Source organism: Saimiri boliviensis, chromosome 15 (assembly GCF_048565385.1).
Source record: "Saimiri boliviensis isolate mSaiBol1 chromosome 15, mSaiBol1.pri, whole genome shotgun sequence".
NCBI lineage: Eukaryota > Metazoa > Chordata > Mammalia > Primates > Cebidae > Saimiri > Saimiri boliviensis.
In genome coordinates this window covers 18,190,156-18,203,689 of record NC_133463.1, presented here as the reverse complement: position 1 = coordinate 18,203,689, position 13,534 = coordinate 18,190,156, and the positions used below count along the sequence as shown (strand labels likewise).

Genomic DNA, 13,534 nt, shown 5'->3' with positions numbered 1-13,534 from the left:
GAATTAGATATTATTGCCATTACATTATACAGGTAAGGAAACACAGGGCAGTAGAGGTTAATAGAGGAGTGAGTGACTAGACATGCAAGAGAGAATATGTTTGATTACCTTCCATTTCACCTGGTGATTCTAAATTAGGAGAGATGATTTGTTGATCCTCAGTCTTGATTTTCATGTTTCATATTGTGAACATTTTACTGAATTTGGCTTGATTCTAGAATCTAAAGATAACATATATTCCCTGCAAGATAGCTTTAAACCCAAATCTGTCATTTCATCTGGTGCCCAATCCAAGGAACTCTGGTCTATTCTAACACTAGAGGGAAAAAATGTATATGTTAGACTCACTGAAAGAGAGCATTCCAGTTTCCAGTGTAGAACTGCACCTTTTCTAGAGCACATCACCTTGAATAATTTTTAGCCCTATCCTTTAGAACACTTGTAGGGTATAAAGCACTTTACCCTCCCTTCTGTCTCCTTTTCCTCTTAATTGCCTTAAGAAAATATTTGAGATGAAACTTCACTGGGATGTGAAATGTTTTAGTTGTGTAATTGTTAAAAATCTCATATGTTTAACTTAGGACCTAGCTTTTCTAGTAGTTTGAAACTTGGTTTTTTTCATGTTTCTGCTCCATGTTTATGTGGTGTATTGAAGCAAAAGAGTAAGAGGTGATAGTATTTGAAAGTTAAAAACAACAACAACAAACCCTGATTATTAATCCTGCCACCATCTTCATTAGCTTTCTAAATGTTGTCAAAATTGACCATTGATCTTTATCCTTAGTTGAAAATCATTGAAATCATTGAAAATAGAAATATAATAGAGTGAGAATTCACTTAAAAAAAGAAAATAGAAATAAAGTATCTCTTCTCTTCTGGAAATGTGGTATAATTATTTAAATAAAATTTTAAAAATACTTGTACATAACTAAAAGTGATATTGCAAAGATAGCATGTGTATAATTTTGGCTCGCTTTACTCACCTTTTATTCTTTTTATTTCAGCTCAGTCTGAAATTGAAGTGTCTGTCTCTGCAAGGAATATCAGAAGGCTACTAAGTTTCCAGCGATATCTTAGATCTTCACGCTTTTTTCGTGGTACTACAGTTTCAAATTCTCTCAACATTTTAGATGATGATTATAATGGACAAGCCAAGGTGTGTATAGTTTTTTTTTAAGAAAACATTAATTTTTGATAAGTTTACTGAAGGCCTTTATTCCCCATATAGTAATGATTTGTAGAGCCTTTTTTTTTTCTATGAAAAGCAGTTAAGGCCATTTTCCCAGTTTTTTTTTTTGTTGTTGTTGTTGTTGTTTTTGTTTTTTGTTTTTTTTTTTTAATAGCAGCTGTTTGTTTTATAATTAAGCATTACAGAGCAAGGGAAATTGAGTAGTGACAACGTTTTCATTTGTTATTACAACATTACATAACAAGTAGATCAATAGAACATTAAATTGTAAGATCTCACAGAATTGTCATGCTGGGAAGAATCTTACAGCTTATCTGATCTAATCACATGTCTGTATTCCATCAGTAAGGAAACTGAGTCCAAGAGAGCACGAGGGACTTGTTTGTGCTTACCCAGCTGGTTAGAGGTGAACCCAGCACAGGAAATTGGGTCTCTCCCTTTGTGTGTGTGTGTGTGTGTGTGTGTGTGTGTGTATGTGTGTATTAATTATACCTTTTCACAAAGGTTTTGTGACTTTTAATCAAATTAGTTTTCATAGTCTGTTACATCAAGAGAGATTTTGAGAGTTTAGATAGATGTATCATAATCCTATTGATTTTGAGCATTATTTACTTCATCTTTATATAATAAAAAGAAATGTCTTACTGAATGTCAGGGTTAAATTAACTTGTTTTTAACCAAATGAGGATTTTAAGTAATCTTAAATTTTCAATGTATTTTAAGTTATTATTTGACTTAATATTTATAAGACTGGATTTTTAAGTTTGCATAGGTTAAGTTTTTAAGTTGTGTAGGCAAAGCTGGGATGTCTTCTTTACAGTTACAGGAAAGTGGAAGAAAATGCTTCCCTGTTTAGTAAAATAAATCAGTGGAAAGTCTTCATGCTTGCTTTAAATGTTAAAAAAAGTTTGTAACTTCTGCCTTTCAGAATGAGAATATTGATCTGTATATCATTTGTTGTTATTCATACTGTCGTAATTAATGATCTCTACTAGTAGTATCTTAGTGTTGCCAATGTCAGTGTATTCATAAATGTATACAACAGTGAACCTTTGGATATAAAAGTTTTTTTCTAGAAAAAGTCCACAAAATGTTCAGGTTAAGAATATACAATAAAGAAAATTTTAAAAAAAAAGAATATATGGTAGAAAAATATTTGGTTTTTAGGGTCTTCGTAGGATTTGTTTGCTTGGCTGAAGTACACATTATCCTAAAAGTTAATGTAGTAAATTGTATTATAAGCATATTTAGATAATATAAATAAATATCCATAAGTTAGTGTTTTTTAAAAACTGAACAACAAATAATTTAAGCATGATATGGTATCAGTGTCAGATGCCTAGGTTCTAGAAACAGACTACTAACTTAAGACCGAGCTCTACGGCCGGGCGCGGTGGCTCACACCTGTAATCCCAGCACTTTGGGAGGCCGAGGCGGGTGGATCACAAGGTCAAGAGATCGAGACCATCCTGGTCAACATGGTGAAACCCCGTCTCTACTAAAAATACAAAAATCAGCTGGGCATGGTGGCGCGTGCCTGTAGTCCCAGCTATGCGGGAGGCTTAGGCAGGAGAATTGCTTGAACCCAGGAGACGGAGGTTGCAGTGAGCTGAGATCGCGCCGTTGCACTCCAGCCTGGGTAACAAGAGCGAAACTCCGTCTCAAAAAAAAAAAAAAAAAAAAAAAAAAGACTGAGCTCTATCACTTTATAGCTGAGCAAGTTAGTTTGTGTGTGTGTGTGTGTGGGGGGGGGGGGGTTTTGTTTCATTTTGTTTTTGCTTGTTTCTACATCCATAAAATGAAATGAGAATTGAAAACAATGCCTGTGCCACGTGCAGTGGCTCATGCCTGTAATCTCAGCACTTTGGCAGGCCAAGGTGGGAAAATCGCTTGAGCCCAGGGGTTTGATATGAGCCTGGGCAGCATGCCGAGACCTTGTCTCTACAAAAAAAAAAATAGGTGTGGTAACACATGCTTGTGGTCCCAGCTTCTCAGGAGGTTGAGGCTGCAGTAAGCTGTCTTGTTCATGCCACTGCACTCCAGCCTTGGTGAGTGCAGAGACCCTGTCTCAAAAAATGAAAACTATGTCTGATAGTGTTGCGAGTAGTAAAAGAGTGAGTAAATTAGTACGTGGAGGATAGTAAATACTCAGTAGTGTCACTTATTTTTATTAGATTTTTTACTATTTAGTTTCTAAACCATACAACATTTGAACTACACTTCTGTGATGTTAAGTGATACTTGAATTCTTGAAGGTGTGCGGGTCTATAGGAATACGTTGGGAAACATAACCTTCCTATGCATTTATTAATTGAAAAACAATGTTTCATTTTTCAAATGGAGTTTATCCCTTTGGGCATTTTTTGGAGCCAGTTGAAAAAGTCATGATTAAAAGAAGAATAATACTTGTATTTTTAAAAAAGTAAATAAATCACTTTCCATTTTCATTAACTTCTCTGTGGAATATCTACAAAATACAATGTTACTGAAATAAATTACAGTAGGAATGTTTGGTTTTCATTTCAGTGTATGCTGGAAAAAGTTGGAAACTGGAATTTTGATATCTTTCTATTTGATAGACTAACAAATGGTAAGTGAAGAATTTGACTTACTCAAATTAATATAGTCTGGATTACTACATTGATGGTGCAGCCGTTGGTGTGTTGCTTTCATTTACTGTGCTAAGATTGTGAGCCCTCTGCTGGAGGAGAGAGTGTATTAGTCTGTTTTCACACTGCTGATAAAAGACATACCCGAGACTGGGTCATTTATAAAGAAAAAGAGGTTCAGTGGACTCACAGTTCCATGTGGCTGGGGAGGCCTCGCAATCATGGTGGAAGGTGAAAGGCACATCTTACATGGTGGCAAGCAAGAGAGAAATAAGAGCCAAGCAAAAGGGGGAACCCCTTAAGAAATCATCAGATCTTGTTAGACTTATTCACTACCACAAGAACAGTATTGGGGACAGCGCCTCCATGGTTCAGTTATCTCCCACCAGGTTCCTCCCACAACATGTGAAAATTATGGGAACTACAATCCAAGATGAGATTTGGCTGGGGACACAGCTGAACCATATTAGGGAGCATCATTTTGTTTCTTTTTAAGTAACTTTTCTAAAAGCCTAGAGAATCAGTCTCATAATTTTATGTTTTGATTGTTGTTCTTAACAATAATCAGAAGTCAAAAAAAATTTAAAGAAAAAGAAAAGGCCGGGCATGGTGACTTACACCTGTAATCCAAGCACTTTGGAGGCCAAGGCAGGTGGATCACCTGAGGTCGGGAGTTCAAGACCAGCCTGACCAACATGGTGAAACCCCGTCTTAAAAAAAAAGAAAACAAACAATAATCAGAAGTTATCATCATCATCATCATCGTCATGACTTGGCTGATTGGTTGGCAATTGAGACTGCTGTTATTAATAATAACCCAAAGTAAACATTATTATCTCAACGTCTTTTATTTTTCTTTTTTGGTTTCTTTTAGATTGTGGCCATTTACAATCACATCTGATATTGTATGCCTATTATGATAGCCACTGCTGAATGGTGGGTTAACCACCTTTTGGCACAACCTGACCAACAGCAGTGGTTCCCTGCTTTCAGATAGGGAATCGGAAAGAGCTGTAGCTTCTTTAGGAAGGCTTATCAGAATGTACAGAGAGTATGAGTGGTTTGGGGGAAAATGCCCACAGGTGATTCTAATCTGCTTACCCACTCCTGAGTTTAGTTTGGTCCTGGCTGGAGGGATCATGTTTCCTTGTTCTCCTTGGGAACAGGACATGTTCTGTAGGAAGAGGAACAGGGAATCACTCTTATTTAGGATAAAATTGTGGGTGTAATTATTGATGGTACAATTGAGGACCGTTAAACCTTAGGCAGTTCTATCTTTTAATATACCTTTATTTGGGTAGCTTTTCTAGAAATACAATTTCCTCTTTCAAGAAAGTGTTCATTTCCATTTCTCTTTTTTTAAAAGTTCCTTTGTGCCTGTTATTTGTTTTTTTAACACAACTAAGCATCTCTTATTTTGGAATGTTTTGTTGATTTGTATTCTTATTCACTGGTAAAAGCAGCTCAGCTAGGCCAGGTGTGGTGGCACATGCCTGTAATCCCAGCATTTTGGGAGGCTGATGCAGTTGGATCACATGAGGTCAGGAGTTTAAGACCAGCCTATGGCAAAATCCCATCTCTATTAAAAATACAAAAAATAAATGGATATGGTGTTGCATGTCTGTAATCCCAGCTACTTGGGAGACTGAGGCAGGAGAATTGTTTGAACCTGGGAGTTGGGGGTTGCAGTGAGGTGAGATTGCGCCATTGTACTCCAGCCTGGGCAATAGAGCGAGACTCTGTCTCAAAAAAAAAAAAAAAAAAAAAAAAAAAAAAAAAAAAAAAAAGGCTGTTCAACTAGTCCTTTATTCCAAGCAGAAAATACACTGAGAGGAAGTCAGTGCTGGCTTTAGAATAATGAAATCACTGCTGTACTTGGAAATCACCTGCTTTTTCTTATTGCTTTGGAATGAAGCTTCTTTCATAAGGAAGCCAAATACGTGAAATGAACAAGCAAATACAACTTTATTTTTCTTGAAAACCATTGTGGGTCTTTTGGTATCATCCATTATTCTCTGTAAGCTGTATGACAATGCCTAGTGGAAATTCTTTTGTCTATACCTTCTGTTGGTTTATGCACTGTTGACAGAAAATAAGTTGGACCGATCCTAGGCAAAATTGTGAAGACAGTGAAGTTTGCCTTTATCAGCAAAGCCACCCTCCTGCCTCCCTGACTTTTTATTCCTCCCCTTTGCTATCTGTCTCCTACTTTTCCTTTGCCCTTGGTGATTAAGTGTTCCGTTCTCCCTGCCTCCACCTTGGCCCATACACACAGGACAGGCTCTGATATCATTTACACAGTTAGCCTTCCCTTGGGCGTTCTCCTTTTTAAAAATATAGGTAGTAAAAGATCATGTTGCCCACGTTCTTCTTTCTCTGGGAAATTCCCCTTTTCTAACTCAATATAAATATTACGTTACGTATTATCTCAAGACAAATATAGATGAAACAATGCCACCTTTCACACTTTCAAGGTTTAGCCTTACATAAACTCTCTCAGCTCATAGCCTATTATTAGTCTGCTGGGACACTTGTCACTCATTGAAATAGTTGATTGTTCTTCTCTAAATCTTATTTTTACAAAGTACATACTCTGCTAGTCAGGGGGCATGGTGCTGAAAGCGGCCTGAGCTCAGCAGTGCACTGGATGGGTAGAAGAAATAGCCAGCGTTCTGCAATAGTTACGCACTTCGCTTTCCTTGTGCTCGCCTCACATTTTGAACGGGATTTGTGGACAGGGTGGCTAAATGGTTTCCCCTTGGGGTTCATTCCAGATCATTAGGGTTTAGTAGAAACCATTCATGGTTAGCTACTCACCTTTGATTTTATAGGTGGAGATTTATACATTACAGCTATTCAGAAGCTCAAGAATTTTCTACTTGAAGAGATGTCATTGAGGAACAAATGGGCAAAAGAAAATTCCTTTAGCTTATATTATATAATGAGAATGGCTTTCCTTTTAAAACTGCTTTGCCTGAAATGAATTCTGGGTAATATATATTCATGATATCCAAAGGTATAGTTTTCCCTTCTTGCTTGTTGATCCAGTGCTTTCTCATGTTTCTTATGCTGGTAATTTCCCAGATGATACTAGAGGGAGAACAGGAAGGCCAAGATGAAGCAAAATGCGGTGATTCGTGCCAAGACAAATGGTCCCCAGCTTGTCTGCTACAAGGAAGGAAGTAGTTATTGTCTGGTAGGATGCATTTGAAGTTCCTTTTGTAGGACTGAGAGAGTTCTATGATGTGACATAGCAAGAGCTTATCACCCCTAAAAGCCACTTGGTTCGTGAGGACGCTAGCTGCCAGGCCTGCACTGTGGGGCTAGCCTACTCCTTCCAGCCAGATCCCATCTGGATCACCTTCTGAAAACAAATGAGGACCACTCTTCCATAGGCAGTTCTGTCTTTTGATATCTTTTTATGAGGGTAGCTTTTCTAAAAATACTATTTGCTTTTTCAAGGAAGCGTTTCTTTTCATTTCTATTTTTTAAAAGTTCTGTGTCTGGTTTTTGCTTAACACAACTGAGCATCTCTTGTTTTGAAATGTTTTGTTGACTTGTGTTCTTACTCACTGGTATTATAATCTTCAGTTGGTATCTTGCGTGCAGCTTTTCAATTACGTATGGGTAGTATGCTTTAAGAGACTGGTTCTTGTCAGATTGCTTAAACATTCTTGGTGAGGACATTACATGTGTTTCGTCACTGCACACTGCCTGAATTTCTGAAGAGGGTATTTTCCCATTTGATTGTAGCTTTCTTAAAATTTATTCTACATCCCAGAAATGGGTAATTTGTTTTGTTACATTTGAAAAACAATTTGGGGTGAACCTTATGATAATCTAAATATACAGAGAATGAATAAACATTCTAAAATATTTATGTATATACTCGAAGAGAAGATGGTTGTTACAGAAATGGTAACAGACACATGGTTCACTTCTTCGGAAATGGCTCCACACCACAAGAACTCGTGTTTGTACCAATAGAGCATGTCAGAACCTGAACACGTATTAACATTTAGTTTATTTAAAATGTAAGATTTGAAATGTTTTTTCTTTCCATATGAAGGTGATATGTCAGGTAGTTTTTACTTTTGGCCTGCCATATCTTTTCTGTTATTGCTTATGCAAATAATGCTCCAATTAATGTACTTTTTATCAGCCATGGTCTTTTGTTGGCAGTTGGTTAGGCAGTTTTAGATAACAAGTTAAGCCAAACAGTCCTTTATTATCCTTTATAAATATTATTACTATACATTTTCCATGTGGGACTAATATGTCTCTTATACATTTTTATAAGTCAGACTTTAGAGAATACTACAATCGTGTATTTTATTGTTATTATCCGAATGTTGGCAGTAATTTATGAGTCTATTTAAAGGATGTAGTCTACTTCAAATAGACTTTTTAATATGTAGCCTATTTAAAACATGTGGTCTATTTAATTGTTAAACTAATATAGCATATGCGTCCTATGGAAGTTGATAAAACTGAGAAATATAATAGGAGGTATAAAAAATGGAGAGCTACACCAAGGAAGGGAAAACTAAACATCATTAAAGTGGTAGTTTTTCCAAATTTAATTTCTGTTCTTGGTGTGACTCCACTTGTCAATGACAAAGGAGTGGACATGGAGGACCAAGACAGCCCCCATTGCATTTTGCAGCCCTTTCCAAAATCTTGGCTCTGTAGGAGAATGGAGCAGGTGAAACTGGAGGGGCCAGGAGAGGCTGAGATTCTTTGTTGTTTCAGAGATGTGAGAATCTAAAGCATATCTGAATGCTGATGTTTATTGGGACAATATAGAAAAGAGAGAGATTGGTGAGGTGGGGTGAGGTTGGGATAGGTGTCTCTGATGGAACAAGGAATATCTCTGAGCAGGTATGGATGGATTGGCTTTTGAAAGAAAAGGAGGGTACGGTGGCTCATGCCTGTAATTCCAGCAGTTTGGGAGGCTGAGGTGTGTGTATCACAAGGTCAGGAGTTCGAGACCAGCCTGGCCAACATAGTGAAACCCCGTCTCTCCTAAAAATACAAAAAATGAGCTGGCCTTAGTGGCGGGTGCCTGTAATCCCAGCCACTCAGGAGGCTGAGGCAGGAGAATCGCTTGAACCCGGGAGAAGAGGTTGCAGTGAGCCAAGATCACGCTATTGTACTGCACTCCAGCCTGGGTGACAGTGCGAGACTTCATCTAAAAAAAAAAAAAAAAAAAAAAAAACAGAAAGGGAAACTTGAGAGCTTGTCTTATTTCTGTGACATATGGGGCTGTGTAGAATGACAGGGTAGATGGGAAAGTAAGTATGTTGAAAGTTTAAGAGGAATACAAAAGGCTTGAAAACAGGCATTTTAATAAGTGAAAGCCATTTCACTGGAAAACAATATGATTGCTGGGCAGTGTTGACTATGAATTTATAGCAATATTCTGCCTAGTTTTATGATATCCACCCCCTACTCCCAGTAACTCTCAGATTTTCTGCAGCTAATCTGAAAAAGCAAATGGTTGAGATCAGAGTTTTTAATCCTGATGATCTTGAGGTCATTGATGCTTCCTCCTAACCCTGTAAAGATGAGAATAGACACATTCTCCACCTAAGAAGGCTGTAGCCGAGGCAGTGTGCTCTGGGGCAGTCTGTTCCAGTGAAAGCGAGATGGCAGAGGCGATGTCAGGAGGGAGGTCAAGTGCAACCACACTGACTTAGGTTACTGTGTGGGGCAGTTTTCAAAGCTTTCATTGTCTATTCTGATTATTTTGGTGTCTTAAAAAAATTTTTGTTTGAAAATGTCTAACTTTCAGTTGTTTGTGGAAATGTGAAAAAACAAAAATTAATTTTTTTCTTAGAGTTAAACAAAGACATGACGTTTAAGTTCAACTGGTAAAATAAGATACATACTTTTGGTAGACAAAAAGGAATTATTACTCTTTCCATGTTTTGTATTCAGAATCCATATTTCAAAGCATAATGTAATCGTGTTGACTTGTATTTCCTACTCATGTAATGTCTCTTCTTCCTTTTTAGGAAATAGTCTAGTAAGCTTAACCTTTCATTTATTTAGTCTTCATGGATTAATTGAGTACTTCCATTTAGATATGATGAAACTTCGTAGATTTTTAGGTAAGTGATTCTAACCCATTAACAATAACAAGATTTAACAAAAAGAAGAAAAAAACAGTAACAAGATTTATATTTATACAAGAACCTGTTTTAAGTTTTATCTCAGTTACATCAGTTAGCTATTGCTCTATAACAAGCCATCCAAAATTAGTAGCTTAAAACAACACACAGTTATTTAGTTCTTACATCCGTGGGGCTGTTGAGTGCTTCTTTTGGTCTGGGTGAGCTCATTTATGCACCTGCAGACAGCAACAGGTAAGCTGAATGTTGGTTTTACAGTGACCTCTGCTAGGATACCAGGCCTGACCCATCTCGGCTCTACATAGTCTTCTGTTAAATTTAAAAGAAGCAGAGGAGTTTGGCACCATGATAGATTTACATTAAAAACAAGAAAGAATTACTTATTTTACAGTTAGCTGAGCTTGTTCAAACAGTAATGGCAGGTTTCCAAGAGAGAGCTGATAAGCCCAGTCCTCTGGAGCCCTGGGCTCAGAACTGGCCCACCTTCACGTCTGCAGCAAGTGGCCACAGCAGGTCAGCCCAGGGATGAACTGCATCTATTGGTGCAGAGGCTGCAAAGTCGCAAAGCCATAGATACGGGGAATAGGTAAGACTTGATTTTATTTTGCAATTAGTTTCTTAACATTGGCCACAGATTGCTGACAAAAATGACACAATTTCTGTACTTTTCTAAATTTTTGAAGGCTAAAACTTTAAAAGATGAGGCATATCGCAGTTAGGTTTCTTCTTTCTCTGATCCCTAAAATCTCTTGAGAGTAAGCTTTAAAGATAATTTGGGGGCCGGGCGCGGTGGCTCAAGCCTGTAATCCCAGCACTTTGGGAGGCCGAGGCGGGTGGATCACGAGGTCGAGAGATCGAGACCATCCTGGTCAACATGGTGAAACCCCGTCTCTACTAAAAATACAAAAAACTAGCTGGGTGTGGTGGCGCGTGCCTGTAATCCCAGCTACTTAGGAGGCTGAGGCAGGAGAATTGCCTGAGCCCGGGAGGCGGAGGTTGCGGTGAGCCGAGATCGCGCCATTGCACTCCAGCCTGGGAAACAAGAGCGAAACTCCGTCTCAAAAAAATATATATATATAATTTTGGGGCTGGGTGCAGTGGCTCATGCCTGTAATCCCAGCACTTTGGGAGGCCGAGGCGGGCGGATCACTTTAAGCCAGGAGTTGGAGACCAGCCTGGCCAACATGGTGAAACCCTGTCTCTACTAAAAATACAAAAAAAGTAGCCAGGCATGGTGGTGAGTACCTATAATCCCAGCTACTCAGGAGGCTGAGGCACAAGACATCAACTCCAGTCTTCCTTTGTAATATGCACCAATTTCTCCTGGTTGGTTCTACCTGAGGAAGGCAGAACCTTTACGAGTCCTGGTAAAGGGTTTGTTCATCCTTTAGGTGGATAGAGGAACTTCAGAGAAAGTCCTTACCTGCATTTGCTGCTCCAAGTTTGAAGTCCAAAGCAGCATATTTTGGGGTCTCATTTTCTGAGCCTCAATGTGATATTTCATATAGTGCCTAGATCATGAGATAGCTTAATTTGTAATTCATTATTGCTTATGTACAACAAAAAGATTACAACTTGCTGAAGGCTCAAATAATCATTAGCATTTTGTAGCAATAAAGTCTTTTAAATTAAGATGTAAACATCGGTTTTTTAAAAGACATAATGCTATTGTACAGTCATAGACGATAGTGTCAACATAAGAGCTATGTTTATTGGGAAACCCAAAATTTTGACTTGCTATATTACAGTATTCACTTTATATTAGTGTTCTGGAACTTAACACTCAACACCTCTGTGGTATGCCTATACTTAATAGTGAGAGACCATCACATTGATTTGATATCCTTTTAAAATCTTTCAGTTTTAAGTAGAGAGAAATTACAAATTATTCAGGAAGTGATTTATTTCTGTAGGAAAATGATGAAACTTTGGAACTATAAGGGAGTTAAGATGGTGCTGGTGGGGCATTTCATATTTTATGTAGGCTGGGTGCGGTGGCTCACACCTGTAATCCTGGCACTTTGGGAGGCCGAGGCAGATGGCTCACTTGAGGCCAGGAGTTTGAGATCAGCCTTGCCAACATGGTGAAACCCCATCTCTACTAAAAATACAAAAATTAGTTGTGTGTGGAGGCATGTACCTCTAATCCCAGCTACTCAGGAGGCTGAGGCAGGAGAATCACTTTAACCTGGGAGGCAGAGGTTGCAGTGAGCCAAGATCATACCACTGCACTGCAGCTGGGCAACAGAATGAGACTCTGTCTCAAAAATACATAAATAAATTCATACAAACGTTTTTGCTAATCCATAACAGCTTTGCTTATCTAAGTAGACAGAAGCCTGTGTGACTCTACAGATAATATTTTGTAGAGTCACAAGTTCATAATTAAAATAATGTGAGTAGCCCCAGTAGCTATACTGGCAATCATAAGCATGCATATCCCCGCTTTGCACATTGTTCGTATGAATACTTGGCTGTTTCTTCCCTCATTCTGTTGCTGCTAATGTGGAAGCCACTAGAACAGATTTATGAGAAAAGTAAGCCCTAAAGCCCTGAAGAATCCATTGGCTACGATGGATTATGTTCCGTGCAGTGTATCTGGAATGTCTTGAGCTCTATACTGTCCTTGGGAGAATTGAGAAAATAGTAACTGAGGTGGGTTTTTTGTTTGGTTTTTTGAGACAGGGTCTTGCTGTATTGCTGAGGCTGGAATGCAGTGACATGATTGTGGCTCACTGCACAACCTCAACCTCCCAAGCTAACCTTCCACTTCATCCAGGCCGAGGTAGGAGAATCGCTTGAACCTGGGAGGCAGAGGTTGCAGTGAGCTGAGGTGGTGCCACTACACTTCAGCCTGAGCAACAGAGCGAGACTCTGTTTCAAAAAGAGGGGGAAAAAAGAAGCCTCAATACCGACAGTGTACACCCAGTTGAAGAGCTAGAAATAGTAACTCAGACTTGAGACTTGTACTTAGAACTCCGGCTTAAAAAAAAAAAAAAAAAACCAGACTGAGGCAAATTTATTACCTGGAATTTTTAAGAAGCTTTGTCTTTTGAAGATAGTCTTGCTCTGTGCCCTAGCAACTTAATGGTCTACAGCCTTGACCTCCCAGGCTCAAGCGATCCTTCCACCTCAGCCTCCTGAGTAGCTAGGACTATAGGTGTGCACCGCCACACTGGGCTACATTTTTATTTTTATTTTTAATAGGGACAGGGTCTTGCTAATGGCCTAAGCTGGTCTCAGACTCCTGGCCTTAAGCAGTCCTCTGGCCTTGCCCTCCCAAAGTGCTGGAATTACAGGTGTGAGGCAGCACACTTGGCCTTGAGAAACTTTTTAATGTGCGCTAATTATAAGTAGTATGCCTGTACAGTAGTCTCCCTTTATCTCTGGTTTTGCTTTCTGTGGTTTCAGTTAACCTGTGGTCAACTGTAGTCTGAAAATATTAAGTGGGAAATTCCAGAAGCAAGCTATTTATAAGTTTTAAATTGTGCACCCTTGTAAGCAGAGTGATGAAATCTCATTGCATCCTGATCTGTGTTGGTTATCAGATCAGCTGTGTTGGTATCACAGTGCTTGTGTTCGTCACCCTTATTTTACTTCAT

The 13,534-nt window shown here is 38.6% G+C and overlaps 1 protein-coding gene across 6 annotated transcripts in view; it reads left to right on the top strand.

The window, feature by feature from the left end:
- Positions 1-13,534, top strand: part of PDE7A (phosphodiesterase 7A) — a 122,425-nt gene that overhangs the window by 91,258 nt on the left and 17,633 nt on the right. For all 6 annotated transcript variants that reach the window (XR_012514032.1, XR_012514031.1, XM_003935532.4 and 3 more), the window contains 3 exons: positions 1,005-1,156; positions 3,716-3,779; positions 9,816-9,911. Coding sequence is in view for 4 of the 6 variants with exons in the window: in XM_003935532.4 (XP_003935581.1) it covers positions 1,005-1,156; positions 3,716-3,779; positions 9,816-9,911 (312 nt within the window). In the remaining 2 variants the exon portion in view is untranslated. The remainder of the gene's footprint in view (positions 1-1,004; positions 1,157-3,715; positions 3,780-9,815; positions 9,912-13,534) is intronic.